The 13,233-nt window shown below is 41.7% G+C and overlaps 1 protein-coding gene across 2 annotated transcripts in view; it reads left to right on the forward strand.

The window, feature by feature from the left end:
• rasa3 (RAS p21 protein activator 3) overlaps positions 1 to 13,233 on the forward strand; it is a 41,635-nt gene that overhangs the window by 19,151 nt on the left and 9,251 nt on the right. For both annotated transcript variants that reach the window (XM_004543333.5, XM_004543334.5), the window contains exons 5-18: positions 1,309 to 1,385; positions 8,078 to 8,158; positions 8,282 to 8,354; positions 9,976 to 10,049; positions 10,152 to 10,256; positions 10,387 to 10,543; positions 10,640 to 10,788; positions 10,868 to 10,982; positions 11,082 to 11,156; positions 11,233 to 11,356; positions 11,736 to 11,842; positions 12,389 to 12,466; positions 12,604 to 12,681; positions 12,953 to 13,026. In XM_004543333.5, the coding sequence (XP_004543390.1) occupies positions 1,309 to 1,385; positions 8,078 to 8,158; positions 8,282 to 8,354; positions 9,976 to 10,049; positions 10,152 to 10,256; positions 10,387 to 10,543; positions 10,640 to 10,788; positions 10,868 to 10,982; positions 11,082 to 11,156; positions 11,233 to 11,356; positions 11,736 to 11,842; positions 12,389 to 12,466; positions 12,604 to 12,681; positions 12,953 to 13,026 (1,367 nt within the window). The remainder of the gene's footprint in view (positions 1 to 1,308; positions 1,386 to 8,077; positions 8,159 to 8,281; positions 8,355 to 9,975; positions 10,050 to 10,151; positions 10,257 to 10,386; positions 10,544 to 10,639; positions 10,789 to 10,867; positions 10,983 to 11,081; positions 11,157 to 11,232; positions 11,357 to 11,735; positions 11,843 to 12,388; positions 12,467 to 12,603; positions 12,682 to 12,952; positions 13,027 to 13,233) is intronic.

Here is a 13,233-nt window from a genome sequence, read left to right on the forward strand (position 1 = left end):
TGATTGACAGATGTGAGAGCTTATGTTTGGACTGCAGGTTTTTGTTTTCATTGACTCATCTTGTATGACAAAGATAAAAGAAGTGTTTGCGGGAAGATTAAAGGACAGCGCTGTATGAAAGGGTCGTTTTAATGTTCAGTGTAGCACTGTTTGCAGTCTCTCTGTTACCACTGATGTGTCTGTCAGTTGCTTTGTCCTCTTTCCCCTCGCTCACAGCCAGTCGCGGCAGATGACTCTCTTTGAGCTTGGTTCTGCTGGAGGTTACTTCCTGTTAAAAGGGAGTTTTTCCTTCCCACATTTACCAAGTGCTTGCTCGCAGAGGGGTTGTGTGATTGTTGGGGTTTCTTTCGTTTTAATATTGTAGGGTCTTCAACTTGTTGTTATGATATGTACAGATTTCGTTTTATAGCACTTGTCCACCATACTTATTTATTACATGTGCAGTATTCTCTACTATTCACTATTCAGCAGTGTCACTCACCCACACACGTGCACACACAGAGTGTGAGACACAGTGAACAGTGAACAGTAACATCTGCAGACAGATGGGTGTGTGTAGCCCTAGAGCAGTGGTCTGAAACAGAGAGACATTCATGCGAGGAGCTGGGGAGAGGAAGGATGTGTGAGAGAATGAGACAAGAGAGAGAAAAGTGAATGTGATGGATCAGATGAAGTAGGAAGATAGAGTGTCTCTCTTCTCTTTTCAATAGAGGACACATTGTTTTGCCTGTGTGCACATGTGTGTGTAAAGTGTGCGTGTGTTTGTTCTCTCAGCTTGAATCGTGCAGAAAGAGCCAACGCCTGTAGGTTTGCATACTGATGCTGTTAATTAATGGAGTTTTTCTAGACAGCTGCATCGCTGCACTGTCATCATGTCATTAATCCAATCACTTCAGAGGAAGAATAACTTCAGCATGATGTTCAGGCTCAGATATTTTCACAGTGTCTCTGTTACTGAAGGAGTTCCACTTGTTCATGATTGTGTGTTTTTGTTTTGTGTGGGGATTTATTAGAGATAAATTACTCCGTATTTCTGTGTGTGTTGAATGAAACTCCCTCTCCATGGATCGGTCCTATTCTGAGAAACTGTTTCACGCCTTAGATAAGATTAAGAAACACCAAGTTTGCACCAGATTGCATGTCGGTTTCAGTTTCAGATTTAGCAGAAATTTGTCTTGTTACACAAACCAACTGTATTTCCTGTACACACATCAGGGTAAAAATCTGCAGAGGGCTGAATTTTATGCTGTGTTCTCAGTGGACAAACAATGGGCTAATAACAGGTGTCTCTGTTTTTGTGTCATGCAGGGAAAAGTGCACCTGGAGCTTCGTCTGAGTGAAGTCATCACGGACAGTGGCGTCATCAGCCATAAACTGGCCACACGGTGAGGCCACTCATACACACAAACACGTAAACACGCAAAAAATGCTTGGATTTAATGTACATTTTTTACCCGCATTGCCATACCATCTTTCTTTGTACCACTATGGTGCTAACAGGCGGTGACAAAGACACTTTTTTTGTACATGGCCCTTTGTTGTTTGAAAATGTGACTGTATTCACATGTGACTGGTAAACTTAAGCGATGAATAATGATAATTGTGCTCATGGATGAATTATTACGCTTACGACTGTGTGCGCTTGTTGGTTTTTCAGCCTTTGTAGCGTGTAGCAGTACAGGCTGATGACGAGCCAGCGTGGCTCTGTTCCCAGTGCACATCGTGGGTAAGGAGCTTAGAGTGGAAAGCAGCAGGTCATCTAGTCAGATTTCTCTAGAAAGACACGTGTACGGCAGAGACGGGGAGAGCCTTGTCCATTAAGCAAAAAAGTCTTAGCCATTATTAATTTACCGTTAAAGTGTTGTAAACTGGAGACCCAGCTTCATTCACGTCTTCAGAGTTGAGTCCCGTGTGGGTTTTTTACTAAGAGTTACATTTTAAGCACGTTGTTGTCTTGTGTAGTTTTTGTTTGATGCTACACACAGGGGGCTTTTTTTAAAAGCAAGTACATAGCTAGTTTCAGTTTCCATAAATCACAAAAACACAGATGATGGTTATATCAATTTAAACCTCCTTCCCATCTCTCAAAGGGAAAAACATGACATGCTGGCAGACGTTAGTACTCATTTTACAGCAGAATACCTCAAACACAAAGTCAGATATGTTTCTGATTGAACTCCACACCCCCCGAGGGTTTAGGACTACAACTATGAAGTAAGTGTGTAGCCTGCTGATTTATACTGAATGAATTCCTCAATTCAAGTGGTGTTTAAACTATTTTAAGAAACCACTATCACCCAAAAAAAGAAGCAGAAGCAGCAGGCTGTATTACGTTTTATTAAAATTACTGCAAAAGTATAAACAAAATAAGAAGAAGGCTTCAAAGTTTTTAGTCTTATTACTTTAGAGTATTCCCAGAGTTAAGATCTCTTCTTATCTTGTCTGAATTTATATGAAGTCAGACAGAGTGGCTCCATAGCCCTGAGTTTGACTCTAGGGGACACAAATCCCTTGGGAGTTGTATCAGGAAGGACATAGTGTGTAAAAATGTAACAGTGGCAAGTCCTTGTGAATTAGGTAGAGCTGAAAGCTGAAAGTAGGATATAAAAACAGACATAGCCACCATGACATCATGCATTGGTTTCTGAACTCTGCATTTTAATGCCTCAGTGTCAGCATGTTAATTTTGTGTACTTTTTTAATAACTAGAGGTTGGTGAGTTGACGTATAAGCTAGTAAAAACAAGCTTGTTTGGTAAGCTGTATCTGTACACTCTGCAGGTCGGTTTCACAGAAACAGATACCAGCTAATTAATGCCAAGCCAGAACCAACCTCACAACATGTCATAATTAGCTACACAGCGAACCATATCATTTGTCAGGTAATTTAATTATAAATGCTCCAAAAGGCACCAACACCACAAACCGAGAGGTCAAGCGTGACTGGAGTAACTGGAAGCTGCCTGTCAGTCAAATGGACTATGCCCTTAACTCTAAGACTTAACAGCTGTCTAGATAACAATATTTAGACTTGAGAGTTATAAGAATAAATTCCCACTGTATTTATGAGTGGGGAACATTTGCACTGAGACAATAAAATCTTTTTTTTGTGTTTTAATATCGGGCTATAAAAATGCATCTTAATACATGCTTAATACATACTATTAAGTATTGAGATACAGTGGGGCAAAAAAGTATTTAGTCAGCCACCGATTGTGCAAGTTCCCCCACTTAAAATGATGACAGAGGTCAGTAATTTGCACCAGAGGTACACTTCAACTGTGAGAGACAGAATGTGAAAAAAAAATCCATGAATTCACATGGTAGGATTTGTAAAGAATTTATTCGTAAATCAGGGTGGCAAATAAGTATTTGGTCAATAACAAAAATACAACTCAATACTTTGTAACATAACCTTTGTTGGCAATAACAGAGGTCAAACGTTTACTATAGGTCTTTACCAGGTTTGCACACACAGTAGCTGGTATTTTGGCCCATTCCTCCATGCAGATCTTCTCGAGAGCAGTGATGTTTTGGGGCTGTCGCCGAGCAACACGGACTTTCAACTCCCGCCACAGATTTTCTATGGGGTTGAGGTCTGGAGACTGGCTAGGCCACTCCAGGACTTTCAAATGCTTCTTACGGAGCCACTCCTTTGTTGCCCGGGCGGTGTGTTTTGGATCATTGTCATGTTGGAAGACCCAGCCTCGTTTCATCTTCAAAGTTCTCACTGATGGAAGGAGGTTTTGGCTCAAAATCTCACGATACATGGCCCCATTCATTCTGTCCTTAACACGGATCAGTCGTCCTGTCCCCTTGGCAGAAAAACAGCCCCATAGCATGATGTTTTCACCCCCATGCTTCACAGTAGGTATGGTGTTCTTGGGATGCAACTCAGTATTCTTCGTCCTCCAAACACGACGAGTTGAGTTTATACCAAAAAGTTCTACTTTGGTTTCATCTGACCACATGACATTCTCCCAATCCTCTGCTGTATCATCCATGTGCTCTCTGGCAAACTTCAGACGGGCCTGGACATGCACTGGCTTCAGCAGCGGAACACGTCTGGCACTGCGGGATTTGATTCCCTGCCGTTGTAGTGTGTTACTGATGGTGACCTTTGTTACTTTGGTCCCAGCTCTCTGCAGGTCATTCACCAGGTCCCCCCGTGTGGTTCTGGGATCTTTGCTCACCGTTCTCATGATCATTTTGACCCCACGGGATGAGATCTTGCGTGGAGCCCCAGATCGTGGGAGATTATCAGTGGTCTTGTATGTCTTCCATTTTCTGATGATTGCTCGCACAGTTGATTTTTTCACGCCAAGCTGCTTGCCTATTGTAGAGTCACTCTTCCCAGTCTGGTGCAGGTCTACAATACTTTTCCTGGTGTCCTTTGAAAGCTCTTTGGTCTTGGCCATGGCGGAGTTTGGAGTCTGACTGTTTGAGGCTGTGGACAGGTGTCTTTTATACAGATGATGAGTTCAAACAGGTGCCATTCATACAGGTAACGAGTGGGGGACAGAAAAGCTTCTTACAGAAGACGTTACAGGTCTGTGAGAGCCAGAGATTTTCCATGTTTGAGGTGACCAAATACTTATTTTCCACCCTAATTTACGAATAAATTCTTTACAAATCCTACCATGTGGATTCATGGATTTTTTTTTCACATTCTGTCTCTCACAGTTGAAGTGTACCTCTGGTGCAAATTACTGACCTCTGTCATCACTTTAAGTGGGGGAACTTGCACAATCGGTGGCTGACTAAATACTTTTTTGCCCCACTGTACAAGTATATTAATGTAGAGTTGACATTTCAATGTGGGACTCAGCCTCAAGTGGTGATTAGAGGAACTGCAGTTTTTGACACTTTTTAGTCCCAGAGGTTATTGCTAGACTTAAAGGTACAGTGGGGAAAATCTCACCACTAGATGTCAGTAGATTGCAGATTCAGTTAACCGAATTCTGTTTTTTACCCCACTTAATTCAAGTGCATAACCCTAGCTACGGTGGCCACTGTAGGACAAACTTATTTTTAAAAAGACCCATTTTCAGGTGATAAAACATATCTATGATCCTTCACGGCTTCAGTCTAAAGGCGCAAATATGAATTAAAATTTGCCTTCACAAATTGTTCCAACTTTAGCGTACTGCTTATGTCTCTAGCTTGTCCCTAGTCGATCTTGACTGCTGTATTCTAGATGCCTCAATCTGACCTCTCAGTAATATCTACATGTAGTGCTACATGTAGCCTCGAGCCTTTAGGGATCAGTAACGGTTTGTAGTGCTCGCTTGTTTCTAATTTCCACCTTCAGTATTTCTTTTCCCCATTTCTCTTTCTTTTTTCTCTCAGCTTGCAACCGCAAATATCACTGACTCAGAGTCCCCTGAGGCAGTGTATCAGAGTTCATGCAGGCTCCTTGTGGGCCCTGTTTGGAAACAGACAGGTAAACAAAATGCTGAGAAAACTGATGACTCGAGACACTGACAGGCAGATTGGAGCTGGTCGTGTAAAACCATGGGGGACATCAGGAGATAACAAGTGCCTTATAACGTCCCTGCTCTCATATATCGCAGTGGTGTAGCCATCAGAGACACTGACTCATAATCACATCCACTCTATTTGTCTGGGCTGTGATGTAATTAGTTTCTCTTTTATTTGAGTGATATTGTTTTTGACAGGAAGCATGGGTGCAGTGGTGAAGCACATTAACCTAATATGAGTAATGTGGACTAAAACAACCAAAAAAAAGTCCGGATCTCCACCGCTGTCTGGCATGCCAGAGCTCACAGCAGTGATGAGGTAGCGTGGGGCCAGGATTGTAGGCCAAACAAGGGTTATATAAACAAGCTTACTGGCCAGGAAGTGCTCTGGCATTAGTGATGCTTAACCCAGCCCACTTCTTATTCCTTATTAGGGGACCTGCGTGTGCACGCGCATCTGTGTGCATACATGTGTGTCTATTCAATTGCGGGCAGCGCTTCTGTGATTTGCCGTGTGGTTCATCATGTGTTGTGACTAGTGGTGCATCACAAGTGGTGACACACAGGAAGTGATTCGTCCCGCTGGGTGTCCTGTTTGGATGCTAATCTCCTTACAGCATGATGTCATGGGGTAGGAGGACAGCGGTGACACGTAGACATAGATTACAGTGAATCACTCTGAAACATCATTTTACCGCTTCGTCCTGACCTTTTTTTTAGTGTACTCAGCCAGCGTTCGGTTAGTTTTTAGTTCTTTGTGCTTTAAAAGGGAACTTTTTAACAGCTTGCTTTTTGTAGCATATAAACTGTCTACGTCACACAAATAAGATGAAAAATATACTTACATTATACCATAGGGGAGAAATTAGAATATGCAAGATGTCAATAACTTAATAAAATGTGGCGATCATAGATTTTTATACTATAAAGTGTAAACAATCTTTATATTATCTACTTTAAAATGCAGTGTGTTTATTTATAATGAAAGAAGTGAAATAAATGTCATATTTTTTAGAAAAATCACAATTCTTGGGTGTCACTTATGGACCAAAAGCCTTCCTGTGTTTAGTTTCCTCTAAACTAAATCTTTGTCTATTTCCCTAAAGATACAGTTTTGATGGTTTTAATGTGATCTTATTTTCCTGTAACTTCTCACAAGTGATGCTTGGGTCGTGACTGTAGTTGCTGAATGGCGCTGGATTTAAAACTGGCACAGGCACTTGCCAAACAGCTCAGAGGGAATTACTTTCTTACATCTTTTTTTTTTCATGTGTTTCTCAGCACAGCCCGGTGGGGGATTTGTCCCAGAATGCCTCGATGGTCACTGTGTGCCAGCTGCTGGCATTCAAACTATTTTTCTAAATGAAACGTTCACACAGAATGATGGCAATGATTGGAATTTTTAAAAAAAAGAATAGTTTTATTCATGTATGTAATTGGTTTTGTATTATTTTAAGATGTTGAGGGATTTTTTTTCAACCTGGTAAAGCCACACATTCTTGACAGGTGGACCTGAAGTCGCCACTTTGCGCTGGTGCAAACCAAGCTAAGAGCAAAACAAGTCTACAGGGAACGTGTATGCCCAGAAAACTCTTGTTTCAAATGACATCACCAGCCCAAGATGTCAGCACCCATTTCTGAGATGTGTTGGCCTCGCTTTTTCTTTGCACAATGACAGGAAGTGGTGACACATTGTCTGTTGTTAAATAGTCCGTGGGTAAAGCTGAATGGACGTTTTCTCCAGGAAAGGCACAGGAGTGATTTAAAGACATTAATCATGGGTTAAACTGTATTTAGCCTGACCAGCAGGAAAAACATCCTTAAATTCTCACAAAGGCTTCAGATGTCACCAATTATCTCAAAAAGTATATGCAGGTGTATTCAGGTAAATTTCTTTAATGTCTTCAAATTAGAAAAAATTGATTCTTAAATGAATTTTGAGCTGTATTGAGTCTTTTTTTAGCACTAAGATACTGAGAACCTCCAGAATAAACTCAAATAATCACAAAAGCACAGTCATCTACTTTTTGCATGCAGGTTGTTTGCTGGTTGTTTACCTCCACAGAAACTTGCATATGTGGTCGGATGCTACGTGCACAATAGCAATTATTTCTGTGTTGATAATAGCTTCTTTTTTGTTCTTATCCTATAGGCGGGTTGACTAGAGGTCTGAGGCTCTTACTGGGTGTGCAGGGCTGGGAGATTGGGTGTCAGCTCTCAATGATCTTGACAGTACTCATGACCCTATTACGAGTAATATCATTAACTGATTATGTAAAGTGTAATGGGGCTTTAAGAGTCCTCCAGGAGTATATTCAGACGGTTTTGTTTTACCATTGGTATTTGGCGATCTCTTCATCGTTCACCTTTTTTTTCTTTTGCTGCTATTTTTAAATGAAGGAAACAGTTGAGCCAACTCCTCTTTTATTAAGGATTGGAGATTAGAACACCTGAACTTAAAATAATTAGTATATTGTAAAGAACATCTGGGTTTTTACAGCTGTTATTGTGACACAACTTGTAGGACTATGGTGTGTGTGTGTGTGTGTGTGTGTGTGTGTGCTCATTCGCTGATGTTCACTTCGTCTGTTTCTGCAGAGTACTGGAGTGCCAAGGTCTTCCGATTGTCAACGGCCAATGTGACCCCTACGCTGCCGTGTCCTTGCTAGGTCCTTCAAGGTGTGAGATCTTACACAATTAAGTGTGATTTTAGAAGTCAGCATGTACAACTTTATCACGTTTAGCTTTGAATATACATGGATGTGGATGATTTATCTCCATCTGCTTTTCTTTACCGCTCAGGTCAGAAGCCAAGAAGACTAAGGTGAAGAGAAAAACCAACAATCCACAGTTTGAGGAGGTTTTCTATTTTGAGGTAGTGTGTCAAGAAATGAAAAAATATATATATTAACAATACAAATAAGTGTAATTGTCAATTTTCCAGTTTCATGTAAAATGTGGCCTGATTCACAATCCCAGTTCCTCTGAAAGGCCATTGACCTTATAATTCTCTTTATTACACTTGAACGAGGTTATTGATGAGTTAAACTATTGTGTTTTACTTGGGGAGGGGTTATTCCCAAATTACTGATAACTATTCGTGAACAACACCTCATTTTTGTATCAAGTTAGAGGTTTTCATGGCTAGTGAAAAACCTCGAACCTCATATGTTCCTCCCACTGAATGAGCAGTGGTATTTGCACAGGCTTCACATACATTAAACACGAGCTGAATTATTGATTTTTAGAATCTAAGATAGTAAATTGTGGTCTGTATGAAGAGCATAACTACGTAGAGCCCTCATAGCTATTGACTCCAAGGCTTTGGGGCAGTGTGGCAATGCCAGGTGTTTGCTATCACTCTGTTTTTGACATAATATCCTGTTAGCTCACTCGGGCATGTTTGCTGGAAGTTTAGGAGCAGGTTTGCTTCCAAAGTGGGCTTTCAGGCAGCGAGGCATTAAAAAGACAGGAACTGAGGGGAGGCATAAGATAAATAATTGGGGGCGGGGGGGTTTGAGCTGTGATTACTAATTGTAGAAATAAAGCAGACATTGTAACTTTTACAAAAACAAGCGTGGCTAATAAACAAATGCTAACAAGCTAATGTATAGTTAGTATCAACAAGCTACAGTCATGTGAAACAGAAAGTTTTCACGGGATTTCGTGCACTCATGTGAAAGACTAAGTACAACCTTACTTCTCGGTCAGTATCATCAAGGTGCCGTTAATTAAATCCACTCAATTAACTGATCATCAGCAAGTGTGATCACCTCTTTAAAAGCAGAAGTTTTAGCTGTTTGCCTTTCTGGAAAATCTATGTTTGCACAATGCCACGATCTTTATAAGAGTGGACGTCCCAGCAAATTCACCCCAAGGTCAGAGCGTTGCAATGATCCAAGAGGAAAAAAGCTTTTTTTAGAGAGAAAAAAAAACATGGCAGCACAGCTTAGCAATGTTACATGTGAACAAATTAGAAAAATGTTCTTTGGAAAAAAAAACACTCTCTTTGCATTAGCTTATATGTAAAGATATTTTTCATACACCCCCTATCACACTGACCCCGTTAACCCTCGCTCACTCTGACATTTTTGTGTTTGCTCCTCCTTCTCGCTGAGGAACTTACTCTGCCGTGGCCTCCTCGTTGCAGCACCAGCAGACAGCAGGACAAGACTGTGATTGATTCAGACAAACCAAACAATCTGGCCCATTGATTTCTAGCCGACAAGAACGTCCTATTTATTCCTAACCACCACATGAACACAACTGTGCATTGCCTGTCATGCTTTCAGCTGGCAGCACCTCCCCCCTCGCTCTAACATAGCCCATCCATCATATTTCTGTCATGTGATCAGATTTTTTGTTTCATTGCTTCAAAATGTCTTTTCTTACTGCCCCAAACCAGCGTGAGCGAGATCCTCTTTTGCACCCAAAATGATTTAAAATCGTTTTTTTTAAATAGGATGTAAACAAATTGAAACTTTCTCCATTTCTAGGTAACGCGGCCATTGAGCTACACAAAGCGGCAGTTTGACGTTGAAGAGGAGGATGTTGACAAACTGGCGCTGAGGTGAGTCAGTTTGCTGTCTTGTCTGTGCCGGGATCAGCGCTGAACTTGGCATGGCGTCAAGCCTCTCTGGTGTTTGATCGGTTCCATGCTCTTTGTGTTCAGGGTGGACCTGTGGAACGCCAGCAATCTGAAGTTTGGGGATGAGTTTCTGGGAGGTGTGCGTGTGCCCCTGCGGGTCCTGGGTCAGGCCGGAGTACACGACGCATGGTGAGAAAAAAACAGGGCACACATTCCACCCTCCACCCAGTCCTCGCTTTAGGATTACATGTTACAACTGTCCGTTTTTAATCCAGTCTAGTTTTAAAGATGTTATAAAACGACACTTTTTCCTGTGCAGGTACTTTCTGCAGCCCAGGGAGAACGGGGGGAAGTCTGTGAAGGTTGATGAGCTCGGCTCTCTGCGTCTGAACATCGTTTACACCGAGGACCACGTCTTCCCCTCCGAACACTACACTCCGCTCAGAGATCTGCTGCTGCACTCCGCTAATGTCGAGGTGTGTGCACCTGCTCTGCTAACCCCTCCCCCCCACTCAAGTACTGTTAATCGTGCTGCTAACCGCCGTTTCTCAACCCCCCTCCTCTGTGTTCAGCCCGTTTCAGCGTCCACAGCTCATACTCTCGGGGAGGTGTGTCGAGAGAAGCAAGAAGCCGCCATCCCTCTCGTGCGTCTCTTTCTTCATTACGGCAAAATAGTGCCTTTCATCAGCGCCATTGCTCATGCTGAAATTAACCGCACACAGTGAGTGACTCATTACAACTTTTAGACCAGTATTTGTTTGTTTTCACTCCAAATTCTCACTTTTTTGTTCTTTTCGCAGGGATCCAAACACCATTTTCAGGGGAAACTCGCTGACTTCTAAGTGCATCGATGAGACCATGAAGCTGGCAGGAATGCACTATCTCCAAGTCACGCTCAAGCCAATTATAGATGAGGTGTGACACTTTGATGTCAACACGTTTTTCATTTCCCCGAGTTACGTTTGAAAAATCTCTCATGAAATAATAATCGCACGCTTTTCTAACTCGCTGCAGATCTGCACTGAACACAAGCCCTGTGAAATCGACCCCGTCAAGCTCAAAGAGTCAGAAAACCTGGAGACGAACAGGGTAAGAAGGAGAAACCAAAGAAGTCTGTTAGTTTGTGCCGGTGCGTGTTTTCTGACTCCTGCTCTTCACACCTCAGGAAAACCTTCGTCACTATGTAGACCGCATCTTCAACGTTATCACAACCTCTGGTGTTCGCTGTCCCACCGTCATGTGTGATATCTTCTTCTCTCTGCGAGAGTCTGCTGCCACTCGTTTCCAAGGTAACCTGGAGAATGAATGGCTTAGAGGGGGATGAAAAAAGCTGCTAATATGAAACAGGAAATAAAGGATGGTAAAGGATGTGCAAGATGTCCAAGGACACTTTTTTTTTCTATTCACTCAGAAACAGAAAGGCTTTTTATGCTCTGTTAAACACTTAAACCTCCTTTACAACCCTTAAGGTCATCTGTAACACATTATGAACTGTGTCTCTTATACTGTGCTGCCTCCTGTTGGCCATTACATGGCACTGCATTCATTCAGAACGAAGAAGCTTTTACATGTTTTCTTTGTGTGGATATCCTGCATCAGTCCTGTTTTTGTGAAGTTGTGGACTTTCAGAACAGGTCTAATCAAAACTTTCTGTTTTCTGCTCTCTAGTTGACCAAGACGTCCGATACACAGCAGTGAGCAGTTTCATCTTCCTCCGTTTTTTCGCTCCAGCCATCCTCTCTCCAAACCTGTTCCATCTACGACCGCACCATCCGGTGAGTTTGATGGTTAACCCTTTAATGCCTAGTGCAGGGGTGTCATAAATAAGGCCTGGGGGCCAGAATCGGTCCAGCAAAGACCCCAGTCTGACCCACTGGACGGCTTTGGAAAATGGGAAGGGGAGGCATGGATTTGGACCTTTTAACTGTGTTTTTTTTTAATAGTTTTTACAGCCTTTCCTACTAATAAAGACCTCCACCACTGCCTTTATAGTACACAAAAATAACTAAGTTGTAGATAAACAATAACAATTAAAACACAGAAAAGTTTGCAGTGAGATACCAGATCTTTTTCTGGAGCTTTACACTTTTATTTGTGCTGACAGATTTATTATTTGCCATATTTATTTATATTTATGAGCCAGATGTAGCAAATATTATTCATTTTTATTAATGTAATAAAAGTTTAATAAAGAACAAAATATTTTTTTTGGCAATTATTTCATGATTCAGAGCTAACCAAGTTTAAACATTCCTGCTTTACTTTTTTGTGCTCTGGTCCTGCTTGAGAATTTTATTTTATTCGCCCTTTCCTGCCCTCAGGACCCTGCCACTTCGAGAACCCTCACCCTCATATCTAAGACGATCCAGACCCTGGGGAGTCTTGCCAAGTCAAAATCTGTGAGTTTCTCAGCTCAGCGTGCAGTTTTTCTGTTTTCGTTCCTGTCTCTGAGCTGGACTTCCTTTGTATTTCAGTCTAAGTGTTCAAAAATGCTGACCTCTTGTCTCTTTACATACTTTTTTTTGTGTCCTTCAAGGCCAATTTCAAAGAGTCTTACATGGCTGCTTTTTACGACTACTTCAACGAGCAGAAATATGCAGACGCTGTGAAGAATGTGAGTGTTTGATCTTTGATTTTCTTTCACGTTTCTTGCATTCAGTGAATTTTTGCCTGTCAGCACACACACGATCAAATAGTCTTTTAGTCTTGCGTGTCACAAGTAGAATAAACACAGATGAACAGATAATAAATGAGTGAATAAAATGATGTGAAAGCATTCATTTTACAGATATAAAAAAACTGGGATGGCACATGAGCCCGACCCAGACTTTTACCACAGCAATAAACGTTTTGATTGATGGCCTTCTTACGCTTAACCTCCACAGTTCTTGGATCTGATCTCCACGTCTGGAAAATGGGATCAAAAGAGCATTGAGACGCCAATCATGCTCAAAGAGGGGTAAGGAGCCTGCTTTCTAAAACTTTTTAAGGTGCAGACTATAAACAGCTCCAATACTTCTCCTCCGAGATTCTTCTTCGTTAGATAGGTGGTCATATCCACAGTGGCCACTTTATTAGGTATACCAGTTTAACTGTCCATTAAAGCAAATATCTAATCAAGAACTAATTTAAGCCAATGGAACGGCAACATCAAGGCATGCAAAAG

Source organism: Maylandia zebra, linkage group LG1, assembly GCF_041146795.1.
Source record: "Maylandia zebra isolate NMK-2024a linkage group LG1, Mzebra_GT3a, whole genome shotgun sequence".
Classification (NCBI taxonomy): domain Eukaryota; kingdom Metazoa; phylum Chordata; class Actinopteri; order Cichliformes; family Cichlidae; genus Maylandia; species Maylandia zebra.